This window comes from Pseudophryne corroboree, chromosome 6, assembly GCF_028390025.1.
Source record: "Pseudophryne corroboree isolate aPseCor3 chromosome 6, aPseCor3.hap2, whole genome shotgun sequence".
In the NCBI taxonomy this organism is placed as follows: Eukaryota; Metazoa; Chordata; class Amphibia; order Anura; family Myobatrachidae; genus Pseudophryne; species Pseudophryne corroboree.
In genome coordinates this window covers 65,140,851-65,156,140 of record NC_086449.1, presented here as the reverse complement: position 1 = coordinate 65,156,140, position 15,290 = coordinate 65,140,851, and the positions used below count along the sequence as shown (strand labels likewise).

The window sequence follows — 15,290 nt, the reverse complement described above, 5'->3', positions numbered from 1 at the left end:
CAATATTTTATTAAATGAAAGTAGAACAATCTGGGAAATGTAAACATTTTTGTTTCATCAAGGACAGCGACAAACCCCATACAGCTCTATGATGTAACAGGATCCCATGAGGATTGCATCAGCAATGGCAGAGGATATAGTTATTTTACGCACCATCCTCAGAAATCACCTATTAATAGCACTACAGATTAGTGGCCAAATACATGACCATGAGTTTAAACATCTGACCATCAGGTGTTTAAAGTAGATGTGAATCAGCTCTTCATGGTAGAATGTATACATACGGTAAATCATAATATAAGGTCCATCTGTGATATAGGAGGCCACATTCCTCACAAAAAGCACTGGAAGGAGATGTGCCAGGAGACCGCACATGCACTGATCATTTGTCACATTTTGTCATCGCCACTTTATAATTGTTCTCTTTCTTTACAGCTAAGGGGACAGATGCATCATCACTTGGAGAGGGGTAAAATGGAGAATGAAAAAGTGCCAGACAAAAGAAAAAAACGAAAAAGTCACAACAACAGAAGAAAAGGAACCAGCAAAGGGGATCTTCAACCTAAGCAAATACCATCTAACGAAAGCAGAGATTGAAGTCCTACGTAAGGGCCTAAAATTTGCCCCTAATAATCTTCTGGATAAATTCAATACTACCATTGATCTTCAGAAATTCATTAGGAAAATTACCTTAATAAAATTATTTCAGAAAGACAATACACAGATGACAGAAAACAAAGAAGACAACCAGGATCCAATTGTCCATACAAAGTTTAAAGCACAATCCTCGTTTTACCCTACACACCTGAAAGGACCTCTCCTTAAGTCCTTCCAAAGACTCGTCGAACTAGACATTATGCATATATCAGATGTTGGGAATACCAAACGAAAATGGAATTTAACCAAAAAAGAAAATAAAGCTCTGAGATGTCTGGAAAAGAATAAGGATATCATCATAAAGCAGGCGGACAAGGGTGGAGGAGTGGTGATCATGGACCGGACTGATTATGAGGAAGAATCCATAAGGCTTTTGGGAGATGAAGAAACATATAGGCTACTTACAAGGGATCCCACAGACAGTTTCAAGAAAGATACATAAAGATGAAAAGAGACCACCAGGAAGACCAATAATAGCCGGAATTAACTCCTTTACCTCAAAACTTTCATGTTACATCGATGAATTTTTAAAACCTCTAGTAGTTAACCAAAGAAGCTACTGTATATCAAAGATACAACACAAATACTAACCAGTCTAAGAGAATTAGAATGGAAGGAGACATATCTTTTGGCATCATGTGACATTAAGTCACTTTATACGAGCATAAAACATGAACAAGGATGCAAGAACGTTCACAAAATCCTTATTAATGAGTCTTGTCTAGAAACTCAACAGGTCAACTTCATCATAGAAGCCATAAAATTTACACTGAATCATAACTATTTCTGGTACGGGGAGAAATACTACCTCCAGACTAAAGGGACCGCAATGGGCACGAGTTTTGCCCCATCCTATGCAAACCTTTTTCTGGTACAATGGGAGAATGAGAACATTTGGACCAACAACACCTACCTACCGAATCTGATTGTATGGGCTAGATATATAGATGACATATAGTATGGGATGGAGATCAAGAGAATCTGGAATGCTTCATCAATAAAATCAATAATAATAAAGAAAATCTGGAATTTACCAGCGAAATAAGTAATGAATCTCTAAATTTCCTTGATCTCAATATATTTATTGAAGATAACAGAATTGAGACCAAAACATACGTCAAGAACGTAGATTGTAATAACTACCTGAATGCTAAAAGCAACCATCATCCAAAATGGATCTGCAACATCCCCAGGGGCCACATGAGAGGAATTAGGAGGAACTGCTCAAAGGCAAAGGATAGTGATATCCAGATGAATCATTTGGTCAACTTATTTGAAGAGAAGGGATACAGCCACGAAATCCTGAAGAAAGATGTAGAAGCAATCAACAACATGGAAAGGAAAGACCTCCTGACTTACAAAACCAACAAATAAACCAATCATCATGGACTTCTGTTTTTAACTAATTACTCCAGCCAAAGAACTCTACTGGAACAGAGCCTTAAGAAGCATTGGCATATCCTTACAGCCGATGAGGAGCTAATAATCATTCACCGTACTGCACCAAAAGTGGTGTACAGAAGAGCACCTACCATCAGGAACAGACTTGAGAAAAGTTACCAGAAACAGGACAAGAAATATCTGCCCACGTGGTTAGGGAATACAACATCAGGCTTTTATACCTGCAACAACTGTGCCGCATGTAAAAAACCAAGATGTTCTACCACCAAACCAGTAAAAAACATTATTTCAAATACCACGGGAAAGGAATTAAGAATAAAAGATCACATTACATGCAACTCGGTTGGGGTGATATATTTCATCACTTGCCCCTGCGCCCTCCAATATGTTGGAAAGACCTTTTGGAAATTATTTATCAGAATAAACAAACATCTTAATAACATTAAAAACAACAAAGAGAACAACAATGTCCCGGATCATTTTAAGATGAAACACAAGAGTGACCCCTAAAATCTAAAATTTGTAGGGATCAAATTAGTGAAGAAACCTTGGAGAGTAGGAAATTGGGACAATCTCATTCTGAAAGAAGAAGCACGGATGATATTTGAACTGGAAACCCTCTCCTCCAAAGGTCTTAATGCAGAAATTGACCTACATCCCTTCCTATGCGAATAATCAATTTATGATATATGTGCTCTACTAGTATGTGCTTTTACAGATACATCCCATATACACCTCAGCTCCATACATCCATTCCATTCTATGTGTGTACTAAATAATCGATACATGGTATATGTGCGCTACCAGTATGTGTTTTTCCAGATACATCCCATATACACCTCAGCCCCATACATCCATTCCTGTTTGTATGTGCACTATATAGTTATATTCTAGGCATGTATTATATATGAGTTACCCAACATATACGTTGCTCGGATTAATCATCTTAATTGGTGGTTCCTATCTCTCAGATCTCTGCAAATTACTAGAGTCATTTTCGATTACCCACTACTTATTACTAATATTACTTTTTGTTATATTTATACTATTTTTATTTATTTTATATATTTCTATTATTGTCTTTATTATTTTATCTTACAAAAAAATCTATACAAAATCTCCTATGAAATCTCTTATAAAATATCTTACTTTTATCAGTTTTTCCTATAAATATCCATATGCCTTGTGTCCTATGTTTTATGTTGTCTGCGTTGTTTTTGTTTTGTATTATTATTTCTGTCCCTACCTTTTTGGTTTATGCTTAAATGGAGATACTTGCAAATAACATAAACTGGAAGTCCCGTTTAAGAAGGGGACAAAATCAGCCTCATTAAACAGCATTAACTATAGTAAGGGTGGAAGTGACGCTCCGCATGGCATCAGAGTGTGGGCGGAAATACAAGGCCCAGCAGTGATATAATCCAGGAACATCACACTGCTCAGTTATCCTGATGAAGCCTGGGTTCAGGCAAAACATGTCGATCTCAGCACAAGTGATTCAGTCTGCCGGCAGACTCTTGGATTTCTTCCCTTTTCAGCACCAGTGACGGAGAACTTTTCAGCATACCAGGGACAATCTTTGATCAATACGGACACCTGTTATTACTGTGAGTAAAACTGCTCTTGTATACAATATTGACTTTGATTTCTGGACATAAAAAACGGATCTACACTACAAAATACCATCCTTTTTTATGTTTTGTGTTTTTGTGTTTGTCTATATGTTTTGTCCTACCTGTATAGGATACCGGTATTAGGTTTTTATAATCTTTTATCTTATTATTAATAAACATTTTTTATATTTACATGCTTCCTCTTGATTTTGTATATATTGGAATACAGTTTTTCACTAAAATTTGCCACTTGTAAAGCTATATGGTAACCACCATTTATATTGAGACTGCAGTCCGGACCTGCACCTTGATTTTTCCTTTTCACACTGTGTTTGAGTGTTGGAGAGTCCTTCGGTTTTTATGTATTTTTATATGTACTTTTGTACTTTTATGCATCTATTTTTTTCTTATAATGAATTTATAAATTGAAACAAAGTTGTTCTTATCCGAATCTTATTCGTGTTTTCCCTGAATGTGGTTAAAGATACTGCTATGTGAGGATTCTTGTCACCTTAATTGTGAGTTTTGGTATGCACCTGTCTACTATTCTGGTGATCTTGGGGTGATTGCATCTAAAGAAACCTTGATGTGCATGTTCACAATTATAATAAGTGAGTTTTAGGTATGCCTAGAGATTGTTTGGGTAGACAGCTTTCTAATTTCAACACAGTGGTGAATACATTACCATAACTAAAATTACTACACATTGTGGTTTTATTTTATTTGCGTACACCCGATCGGGAAAGAGATAATTGTCCCTTGAGAAATAAAAATCATCAAGTTAAAGAAACCATGATATGAGGACCACAACTATGATTCCTGTGAGTGTTGGATACGCTTTATTGCTTGATGTTTAAAACCATAGTGTCAGTTATCGTTTGTGTGTTTTAAAAAAGAAACCTATATACATTTGGCTTACCCACTCGACAAGTACATTTCGGTATGCCTGATGTTTTTGCAGTTTTGTTGGTCAACATTAAGTTGGCTTTGAGACTGATTTTAAGAACTGAAAAAAACATTAATAATTTTTTGTAAGACAATACTACACATTGGGGGTAATTCCAAGTTGATCGCAGCAGGAATTTAGTTAGCAATTGGGCAAAACCATGTGCACTGCAGGGGAGGCAGAATTAACATGTGCAGAGAGAGTTAGATTTGGGTAGGGTGTGTTCAATATGTAATCTAATTTGCAGTGTAAAAATAAAGCAGCCAGTATTTACCCTGCACAGAAATAAAATAACGCACCCAAATCTAACTCTCTCTGCACATGTTAAATCTGCCTCCCCTGCAGTGCACATGGTTTTGCCCAATTGCTAACTAAATTCCTGCTGCAATCAACTTGGAATTACCCCCATTGTTGTTTGTTTGAAAGAGGAAGCTGCCATCTATGAACTAGTGGACTGATTGGTTTGAGATTTAATTTAAGTGTGGCCTTTTATCTATTACCATACTCTCTATATTCTATGAATTGCTACTTATCTAAGCCATACAGTATATCACATCGAACTAATATGATGTATAGTGAGTAGACCCCTACTTTTCTCTGCAGTGTTCAAATCTTGTTGCTGTTACTTTGTGGTATGCTGGGGAAAGCTTTTTTTGTTTTGTTAATTGTTTAGTATAAACCATCCCTTTCATGCACCTGAGAAGTATTACTAAATTGATTGATCAGCAACCATTTTATATTGCTGCTCTAAGAGGCATAGATGGCCCTAAACTTGGAGGGCATACTGGTTCTTATAGTTGGCCTTTCTCTACATTGCAGCTGCTGGACAGGGCAAGCAGGATGAGGGGGCAGATCAGTTGGTGGTTGGGGAAGCCCTTGCCATCTGGCTGAATGTTCCATACCCAGTCATGTCCTCCACATTGGTAGCTCCTAGTGCAGCTTGCATGCATTCCAGGGTGGCACAGGGAGCGGATCTTCTACCTGGTCATCGGGTAGGGAGAAGGAAGGGGCAGAGCAAGCACTGCCAGAGTCCTGCAAAATGACCTACAGCAAGCCACAAATGTGTATGTGTCTACTCAAATGATCAGAAACAGACTCCATGAGGGTGAAATGAGGGCCTGACATCCACAGGTGGGGGTTGTGCTTACAGCCCAACACCATGCAGGATGTTTGGCATTTGCCAGAGAACACCAAGATTGGCAAATTCACCACTGGTGCCCTGTGCTCTTCACAGATGAAAGCAGGTTCTCACTGAGCACATGTGACAGACGTGACAGAGTCTGGAGATGCCAAGGAGAACATTCTGCTGCCTGCAACATCCTACAGCATGACCGGTTTGGCAGTGGGTCAGTAATGGTGTGGGTGGCATTTTTTTGGGGGGCCGCATAGCCCTCCATGTGCTCACCAGAGGTAACCTGACTGCCATTAAGTACCGAGATGAGATCCTCAGACCCCTTGTGTTACCATATGCTGGTGCGGTTGGCACTTGGTTCCTCCTAATGCAAGACAATGCTAGACCTCATGTGACTGGAGTGTGTCAGCAGTTCCTGCAAGACGAAGGCATTGATGCTATGGACTGACCCGCCCATTCCCCATACCTGAATCCAATTGAGCACATCTGGGACATCATGTCTTGCTCTATCCACCAATGCCATGTTGCACCACAGACTGTCCAGGAGTTGGCGGATGCTTTAGTCCAGGTCTGGGAGGAGATCCCTCAGGAGACCATCTGCCACCTCATCAGGAGCATGCCCAGGTATTGTAGGGAGGTCATACAGGCACGTGGAGGCCACACACACTACTGAGCTTCATTTTGACTTGTTTCAAAGACATTACATCAAAGTTGGATCAGCCTGTAGTGTGTTTTTCCACTTTAATTTTGAGTGAGACTCCATATCCAGACCTCCATGGATTAATAAATTTGATTTCCATTGATAATTTTTGTGTGATTTTGTTGTCAGCACATTCAACTATGTAAAGAACAAAGTATTTAATAAGAATATTTCATTCATTCAGATCTAGGATGTGTTATTTTAGTGTTCCCTTTATTTTTTTGAGCAGTGTATGTATATATATATATATATATATATATATATATATATATATATATATCCTATCTTCTGGACCGGCACTCCTCTCTCATCAAAAATGCTGCTCCGGTGCCTCCAGTAACATAAGGTATCTACCAGTGGAAAAAAATATGCGGCACTCGGAGTCTTTACTGCAAAAAGTATGTATTTACACAAACATCCCAACCAACGTTTCGGGGCTCACACGCCCCTTTGTCAAGGTGAACAGAAATGAAGACAGATTATACACCACTTACCTATATACCTAAGAAGAAGCCCGCCATGAAGGAAGCGCCGCCCGCCACCGCGTTCTCTGGCTCCGATGCAGGCATGCTGTAGACGCGAACTGATGATGTGGCGCCGTGTAGCCTTGGCAACCGTAACGACAGAGTGTGCGTCAGCGCGCGCTGGAAAAGTAAACAGTGACACAAAATTACAGAACCCCAATGATCACTACGCATTGCTGACAACAGTTGTATGATTGATATAGGGTACACTCAAAAACTATTGCACGTTGTATTAAACACTATAGCGGGTTAACCGAGCCGAGGGAGGCCCGCTCCTGGATTGAATGTGTGTGTGATGAAGTGACCTGGGGAACGAGTGGTATGAACTGTGTAGAATGGAATGTAATAAAAGGGACTGTGTCCAGTTATGAATGTGACAGTGTCAAAAAAAGCATTGTGAACTGTATATGTTATGGCTCGATAGGCCAGTACAATCCGGATTTTTTTTAAAAGTGGGTAGGTATTCTGAATAAGTGCAGCCTGAAACTGATGTTGCTGGTGGTGGAGGAGGCCGCAAAGGAATTGGCAGCCACCCGTGACAAGATCATCAAAATAGAAATAGAGCATCAGACCACCTTGATAGCAGATACCCACCAGGACTGGTGTACCAAATTTAAAAACCAGTGTGATATATACCGAAGGGACCTTATCAGATTCAAACGCGATAAGTTGCAGCTGGTCCGTGAGGACTATGAATCCAACATACAGATGGCTCATGGGGGGCACTCCCAACCAAGCGGAAACACATTCCAGCAAACCAAAACAAAGTTGGCGCAGTAGGAGAGAGCGCCTGCATGAGACGTCCGCAACCTCCAACAGCGACGTAGACATCACTGCCCAGGACACTGATGGCCCTTCTTCAACTGGCAGTGTCCCTTTAGGGGACCGAAGACTGGCCTCCGCCACTCCAACTTCTACAAAAGGCAGACGAGGACGCCCACCCGTAGATCCAAACAGAACGTCAGGATCCAAAAGGCAACAAGCAAAAAAGACTCACTAGTGTTCAACTTGTCCAAAAGGACTTTAACGGACTGTGAATTGAGGGTGTTGGAGAAAGGCCTCTCTTTTGTTCCGACCACGGAATTTGATGAATTAACGTGGGAGATTGACATCCACAGATTTCAGCGAAAATTGAGGCTCCAAGAATTTTTTCAAGACCGTCCGGCGGACCCCACCGCTTCTTCTACCGATCCGGTTCAACTTCAATTTATTAATAAGAGACTTAAATCTTCATTTGATCCGGGATCAACCAACCCCTCTATAAACACCTTCAGCAGGCTCCTCGACGAGTCAGTGAAAAAATTCCATCAGGCTAAACCAAAAACCAACCACAATTTGACACGGGATGAGAGGACAGCACTCAAGGACCTCAGTAGTTATGAGGACATTGTTATCCGCCCCGCAGATAATGGGGGCGGGATAGTAATCCTTGACCTTGCATTTTACAAACAAGAAATATACAACCAACTAGCTGATGCAACCACATATGAGCTGTTGCAGTCGGATGCAACGGCTAGATTTAAGATGGAAGTAGACACGATTCTCAATGAGGCCCAGACTAAAGGGCTCATTTCATCCAAATTGTGCTTGGCACTCAAACAGGAGCACCCGGTGGTGCCGGTGTTCTTCACAGTCCCGAAAATTCATAAGTACCAGGAGTCGCCCCCGGGCCGACCCATAATCTCGGCTAGAGATTCCATTTTTCAACCCATTTCAGTGTTCCTGGATGGAATCCTTCAACCGCTAGTTACCAAGCATAGTAGATTCATCAAAGATACCTCCAGTTTTCTTAGGAAGCTGGAGACCATCCCTCATGTGCCTGGGGGCTCTCTCCTGTGCATAATCGATGTGTGCAGTTTGTACACAAGTATTCCGCACGGGGAGGGCCTGCAGGCAGTCCGGGAATTTCTAATTGAAGAAAGGATGGAGACCTTCAACTTGGATCTATTCATGACTCTTTTGGAGTTAACATTAAAGAGGAATTATTTCTTATTCAATGGGCAGTATTACCGTCAGACGTCCGGGTGTGCGATGGGGAGCAACGTCTCCCCATCAGTTGCGAACATGTTTATGTTCAAGGAGGAAGACCGGATCTTTTTTAAGAACCCATCAGTTGCGTCAAACGTCTTGTTATACACAAGATTTATAGACGACCTCTTCTTAATTTGGTCAGGACCCGAAGAAGTACTTAGAAAAATCTTGAATGATAATAACGCCAGTGGATCACCTATCAAGTACACCTTCTCATTCAGCGATACAACGGTAAATTACCTGGACGTAAAAGTGACCGTACAGGAGGGTCGCATTTCAACGGATCTATTCACTAAGGCCACAGATAAGAACACGTTCTTAAGGGCCAATAGCCACCATCCCAGGTCCTTGATTAAAGGCCTTCCTCGATCCCAGATGATCAGAGCCTGTAGAATCATCAGTGACCGTTCCTTAGTTGAACCCACCCTGGACTCTATGGTCCAGAAATTTACAGCTAGAGGATATGATCCCGAAACCTTGAGACAACAGAAAAGTGAAGTCATGGGATTAGCAAGGAGGGACCTGTTGACCACGAAAGACAAGGTTCACAAACCGGTTATCCCCTTTGTCAGTAAGCACAACACGACCAGTATGATATTGCCGAGGGCCACAAGAGCGTTGTGGCCTATCGTATCTACAGACAGACAGCTTCATAGCTTAATTGATAAACGTCCACTTATGTGCTTTACTAGAGGGAGAAGCATTAAAGACCGAGTGGTCCGCATGGACATCACAGAGTTCCGTTCTACACCAACGGATAAGTCTTCTTTTTTGAAGAGATCCCCCGGGTGTTATAAGTGCCCTAAGTGCACGACGTGTTCATGTATGCTCACAGGCTCGTCCTTTCAACATCCACATCACCCCCGGTCCATCAAGTTAAGATATTCTTTGTCTTGCACTTCTACCCACATTGAATACATCATAAAATGCCCATGCAACTTATTCTACGTGGGGAAAACTGTAAGGACACTCAGGGAGAGGATGGCCCTCCACCGGTCGGCCATTAAACAGGCCCTAAGTGGAAAGGGCTCGGACCAACCAGTGGCGAAACACTTCGTCGATAAGGGCCACAAACTGAATGACCTTAGACAGATGGTCATCGACCATGTTCCAGCGAATAAAAGAGGTGGGAATAGAAATGGCTCACTTCTGAAACTTGAGGCCAAGTGGATTTTCCAGTTAGACACTATCAGCCTTAATGGTCTCAATGAGATAATGCCGTGGAACGTATTCCTATGAGTGTCGAGGGGCCCATCGAAGCAACTACAATCAGCCATCGCATACCTTCTACTGGCGACATTGTTTAAGATATTATATTAGGTTATTTTGTTATAATTAGCATTGACAGGCTTTTCTTTCCTTTTTTCTATCTTGGGCGGGATTCCAGCCGGGGGAGCGTCCGTTCCACTCCGGCCGATTTCACTACATTTTTTCAGCATGCCGCACATTCCATTGACATTTGACCATTTTTGACATTCCACTATGTACACTGTTCCACATAGTTAGCACCGCCAGGCACTTTTTCTCGGTTCTGTTCCCCTTTTTCTTTTCTTTTCTTTTCTCTTTTTTCTTTCTTCTCTCTTCTTTTTTCATTTTTCTTTTTTTCTTCTTTTTCCTCACCTTTTCCCCCTTTCCCTGTCCCATAACCCCCCCCCCTCCTCCCCCCTCCCCCCTTTCCCTTTCCCTTGTTCCTTACAGGCCCTCATTCACAGCACCTTTTCATTTTAATCATTTTCAGGTAGCCACAACATATACAGTTCACAACGCTTTTTTTTGACACAGTCACATTCATAACTGGACACAGTCCCTTTTATTACATTCCATTCTACACAGTTCATACCACTCGTTCCCCAGGTCACTTCATCACACACACATTCAATCCAGGAGCGGGCCTCCCTCGGTTCGGTTAACCCGCTATAGTGTTTAATACAACGTGTAATAGTTTTTGAGTGTACCCTATATCAATCATACAACTGTTGTCAGCAATGCGTAGTGATCATTGGGGTTCTGTAATTTTGTGTCACTGTTTACTTTTCCAGCGCGCGCTGACGCGCACTCTGTCGTTCCGGTTGCCAAGGCTACACGGTGCCACGTCATCAGTTCGCGTCTACAGCACGCCTGCACCGGAGCCAGAGAACGCGGTGGCGGGCGGCGCTTCCTTCACGGCAGGCTTCTTCTTAGGTATATAGGTAAGTGGTGTGTAATCTGTCTTCATTTCTGTTCACCTTGACAAAGGGGCGTGTGAGCCCCGAAACGTTGGTTGGGATGTTTGTGTAAATACACACTTTTTGCAGTAAAGACTCCGAGTGCCGCAGATTTTTTTCCACTGGTATATATATATATATATATATATATATATATAGTTCTTCCAGGCAGCACACCAACAAAAGAGATGTCTGTAGTCTGTTGTCATCTATGGAAGCTCATGATTTGAGCACAATATACAAATTGCAGATCCGGCAGAATTCAGATTATATAAGTTTATATAAAATACTGTAAAGTTTGTGCCATCTGGGATTTGGGGGAACTGGTGTAGGATGGGTCCAAATCACTCCCGCTCTCTCTCACTCTCTATCACTCTCTCCCACTCTCTCCCTCTCCTTCCCTCATAACACAGAATTTACAAAACTTGAAAATAAAAAGATGGTGTTGCGGTTCTTCAATATATATTTATGTGTGTAGCGCACAAATAAAATAAAAAATGTATTTGGGTATGTTTTGTTTAACAAAAAAAATGTTGGTTGTTTAAAAAAAAAGTTAGGAAGCTAAATGTCATTCAGCAGATGCTACCAAGCAAAATGCTTGTAAAGGTTATTTTACATTTGCTTCTATCAAATAGTGTGATTGTCAAACCTTGAATATTAGTAAGTGTAAACACAAATCAGTTAGTAACATATATTTTCTCAATCAACATGTGTTACAGAGTTAAACAATACCTTACATGTTTCTAATTTCCAATACAGCTGAATGAAGTGATTTGTGGTCTGAGGTGTGAGCTTCTTCAGCTGGGTGTAATGAAGTATACATGCAGTCTACAACTGAGGTCAGCTTGTGTAATTTTTAATTTTAATTTTTTTATTTTTAAGTAGACCTGTAGTCACTCAGAAACTGCACATCAGAAATGTGCGATCTCCAGGAGGGACACAATGCTCTGCTTCTGGACTTTTCTCTTAATGTATAATTCCCATCACCTGTGTTGAACAGGTTAATGGATAAGAAAGGTATTTCAGCACAGGTGATGGCAATTATACATTAAGAGGGAAGTCCAGGAGCAGAGCATTCTGTCCCTCCTGGAGAGGTTAATGTTGGGAGGTATGAATGCACCGCCCACCGACCATCAAAATACGCCCACAACATGCCCCACAACATGCCCCTGATCGTAGTTTTTGCGAGTCCAGCCCTTTAGTATGCCCCCTACACACCTATTTTTGATAGTGCATATGCAGTTTTTGCTAAATCTCCCCCAAAAAAATCTCAGTTTTTGCTATTTAAGTTGCATAATTTGTGTTTTTATGCTTTTTTTGCTAATTTTGCTGATTTGTGATCCTTGCTGAATTAGGCCCTTAATCATTTGCATGTACCTTGGTGCCCTCCCTGGAACTGTCAATTTCAAACAATCTGCTGTACTTATTGGCAGCACTTCATGGATGTAAAAGAAGTATGCATATACGCAGAGATAGCTTTTCAACATTTCAGATGCTTTAATATTACATCTTTTTACAAAAGATGCAATATTAAAGATGCTATATTAAAACATCTGAAACATAAACTATGTTTGCGTATCTGCATACTTTTTTGAAATCTGTGGAATGCAGCCCATAAGCAAAGGAGTACACAGTATTTATATGGTTTTTCACCTGTGTGACTCCACTGATGCCTAAAGCTGGGAATACACTATACAATTATCTGACAGATAATCTGCCAGATCTGGTTGGTTAGAATGGAATACTGGTAATGGATGAAAGCAAATGACAATCAACCATTTGCTCCCAAACAGTGGAAAATGGACAAAACCTGTAGTTCAGACAATTTGGTTGAATCACATATTTAACTGATTTGTATGAATGACAGTTTTAGTTACATTTCCAGTGGAAGCAAATGGTCAATTGTCATTTTCTGTCATACATTACCAGATTTTCATTCCAACTAGCCCGATATGGCAGATTATATGCCAGATAATAGTATAATGTATGTCCAGTTTAAGATGTTTTGACTTTTGAGTAAAACACTTGCTCTATTGAAAACACTTAAATAATGTCTCTCCTGTGTAAGTCATTTGATGAATAACAAGGTTGTGTTTCTTTGTAAAATGCTTGCTTCATTCAGAAAATTTGTGTTTTCTCTCCTATGTGACTCCTCAGATGTCTAACAAGAATTTTCTTATAGGCAAAACATTGGTTGCATTCAGAGCATTTAAATGGTTTCTCTCCTGTGTGAGTTTTCTGATGACTAAAAAGGTCTTGCTTGTGAGTAAAACACTTACTACATTCAGGGCACTGAAATTGTTTCTCACCTGTGTGAGTCCTCTGATGTATAACAAGATGTGACTTTTGGGTAAAACACTTGCTACATTCAGAGCATGGAAATGGTTTCTCTCCTGTGTGAATCCTCTGATGTATAACAAGACATGTCTTTTTGGTAAAACAGTTACTACATTCAGAACATGTAAATGGTTTCTCTCCTGTTTGAATCCTCCTGTGATTAACAAGTTCATGCTTGTTAGTAAAGCACTTGCTACATTCTGAACATTTAAATAGCATCTCTTCTGTGTGAATCCTCCAATGTTTAACAAAATGCTGCTTCTCAGTAAAACACTTGCTACATTCAGAGCATTTATATGGCTTTTCTCCTGTGTGACTCTTCTGATGTATAACAAGAGTTTTCTTACGGGTAAAACACTTGCTGCATTCAGAGCACTGAAATGGTTTCTCTCCTGTGTGAGTCATCTGATGTCTAATAAGGCCTTGCTTGTGGGTAAAACACACACTGCATTCAGAGCATTGAAATGGTTTCTCTCCTGAGTGAATCCTCTGATGTGTAACAAGATGCGAGTTTTGTATAAAACATTTTCTGCATTCAGAACATGTAAATGGTCTTTCTCCTGTGTGACTCCTCTGATGTATGAGAAGATGTGATTTATATGTAAAGCTTTTGTCACACTCAGAGCACAGATGCGGTTTCTCTCCTGTGATACTCATCATGTATTAGATGAAAAACAAATCAACTACAAAAGGTTTCTCCTATAAAGAAAATGAGAATAGCTTGTGTGAATCCTCCAGAGGTGTAAGAACAAGTCTGTAGTTGGCTTGATCAGAGAACAATGTCCCTTTCCACAATGTCTTCCTAGTAAAAATCCTGTTACTTATTAGTCCTGCAAGAAAAAAATGTTTATATTTAAAATCATAAAGGTTACTGGGGTAATTCTACTATTACAGTATCAGTGTGACTTTATATATGGTAAACAAGGTATATTTTGATACACTAACAAATATGATCCAGTCATTTATAATTGTTTTTATATTTGTCTAATATCCCTTTTACACTAAAATCCTCGGTCTGATCCATGATTTGGAGCATGGTTCCACGACATGTCAGACCTGGGACTCCCCCATTTTACACCGCAGTGCCAATCCGGGATATTCCAGGATCAGCACCATTTACTTCACCTGGGTGCAGAGTCTTATGGGCCGGCATTTAGAGATTATGTCATCTCCAAATGCCCTGCAGATCGGAACTCTGGAGCATCACGGTGGGGTCAAGCCCAGCAATCTGGAAGCTGCTGTGCTGCCCCCAGCCTCCGGCGCTGCCGGGCACTTGACACAGTGCTGCTGTCTGCATAGACAGCATGTGCCGCGTCCCCGGTCTCCCGACTGCCTGCCGGACACTGTGGTTTGAGGTCTGCTGTGCTGGGTACCAGGTAAGATGACCTGGCTTACCTACCCTGGGTCTTACCCGTGTACAAACCTGCTCGCTACCTGGTTGGAATCCCAGGAAAATGGACCCCGGGGTTTTGGGGAAGAACCCTTTTACACCAGCTGCAATCCCAGGATTTTGTGCGTTCCCCTGCAAAATCCTTGGATATTTCAGGTGGGGTAACAGGGGTATATGTTGCCGAATTGCTATATCCCCATTCCCAGTCATATGTGCAGCATGGAGACCTCTGTAATCCTGCAGCAGATGCTGATACTTAATATAATAGTTTCATAAACTTTCCATAGGAATTGTATAATTCCCATAATCTTACCTGAGTGTACAGATTATACATTACTCACCTCCTGCCAGAGGA

General features: G+C 40.9%; 1 protein-coding gene across 1 annotated transcript; it reads right to left on the bottom strand.

Moving 5' to 3' along the window:
• Positions 1–13,326: 13,326 nt before the first annotated feature.
• Positions 13,327–13,950, bottom strand: LOC134934271 (gastrula zinc finger protein XlCGF71.1-like). Its single transcript, XM_063929741.1, has one exon. The coding sequence runs from the start codon at positions 13,948–13,950 to the stop codon at positions 13,327–13,329; it is 624 nt and encodes a 207-aa protein (XP_063785811.1).
• Between the last annotated feature and the right edge of the window lie 1,340 nt (positions 13,951–15,290).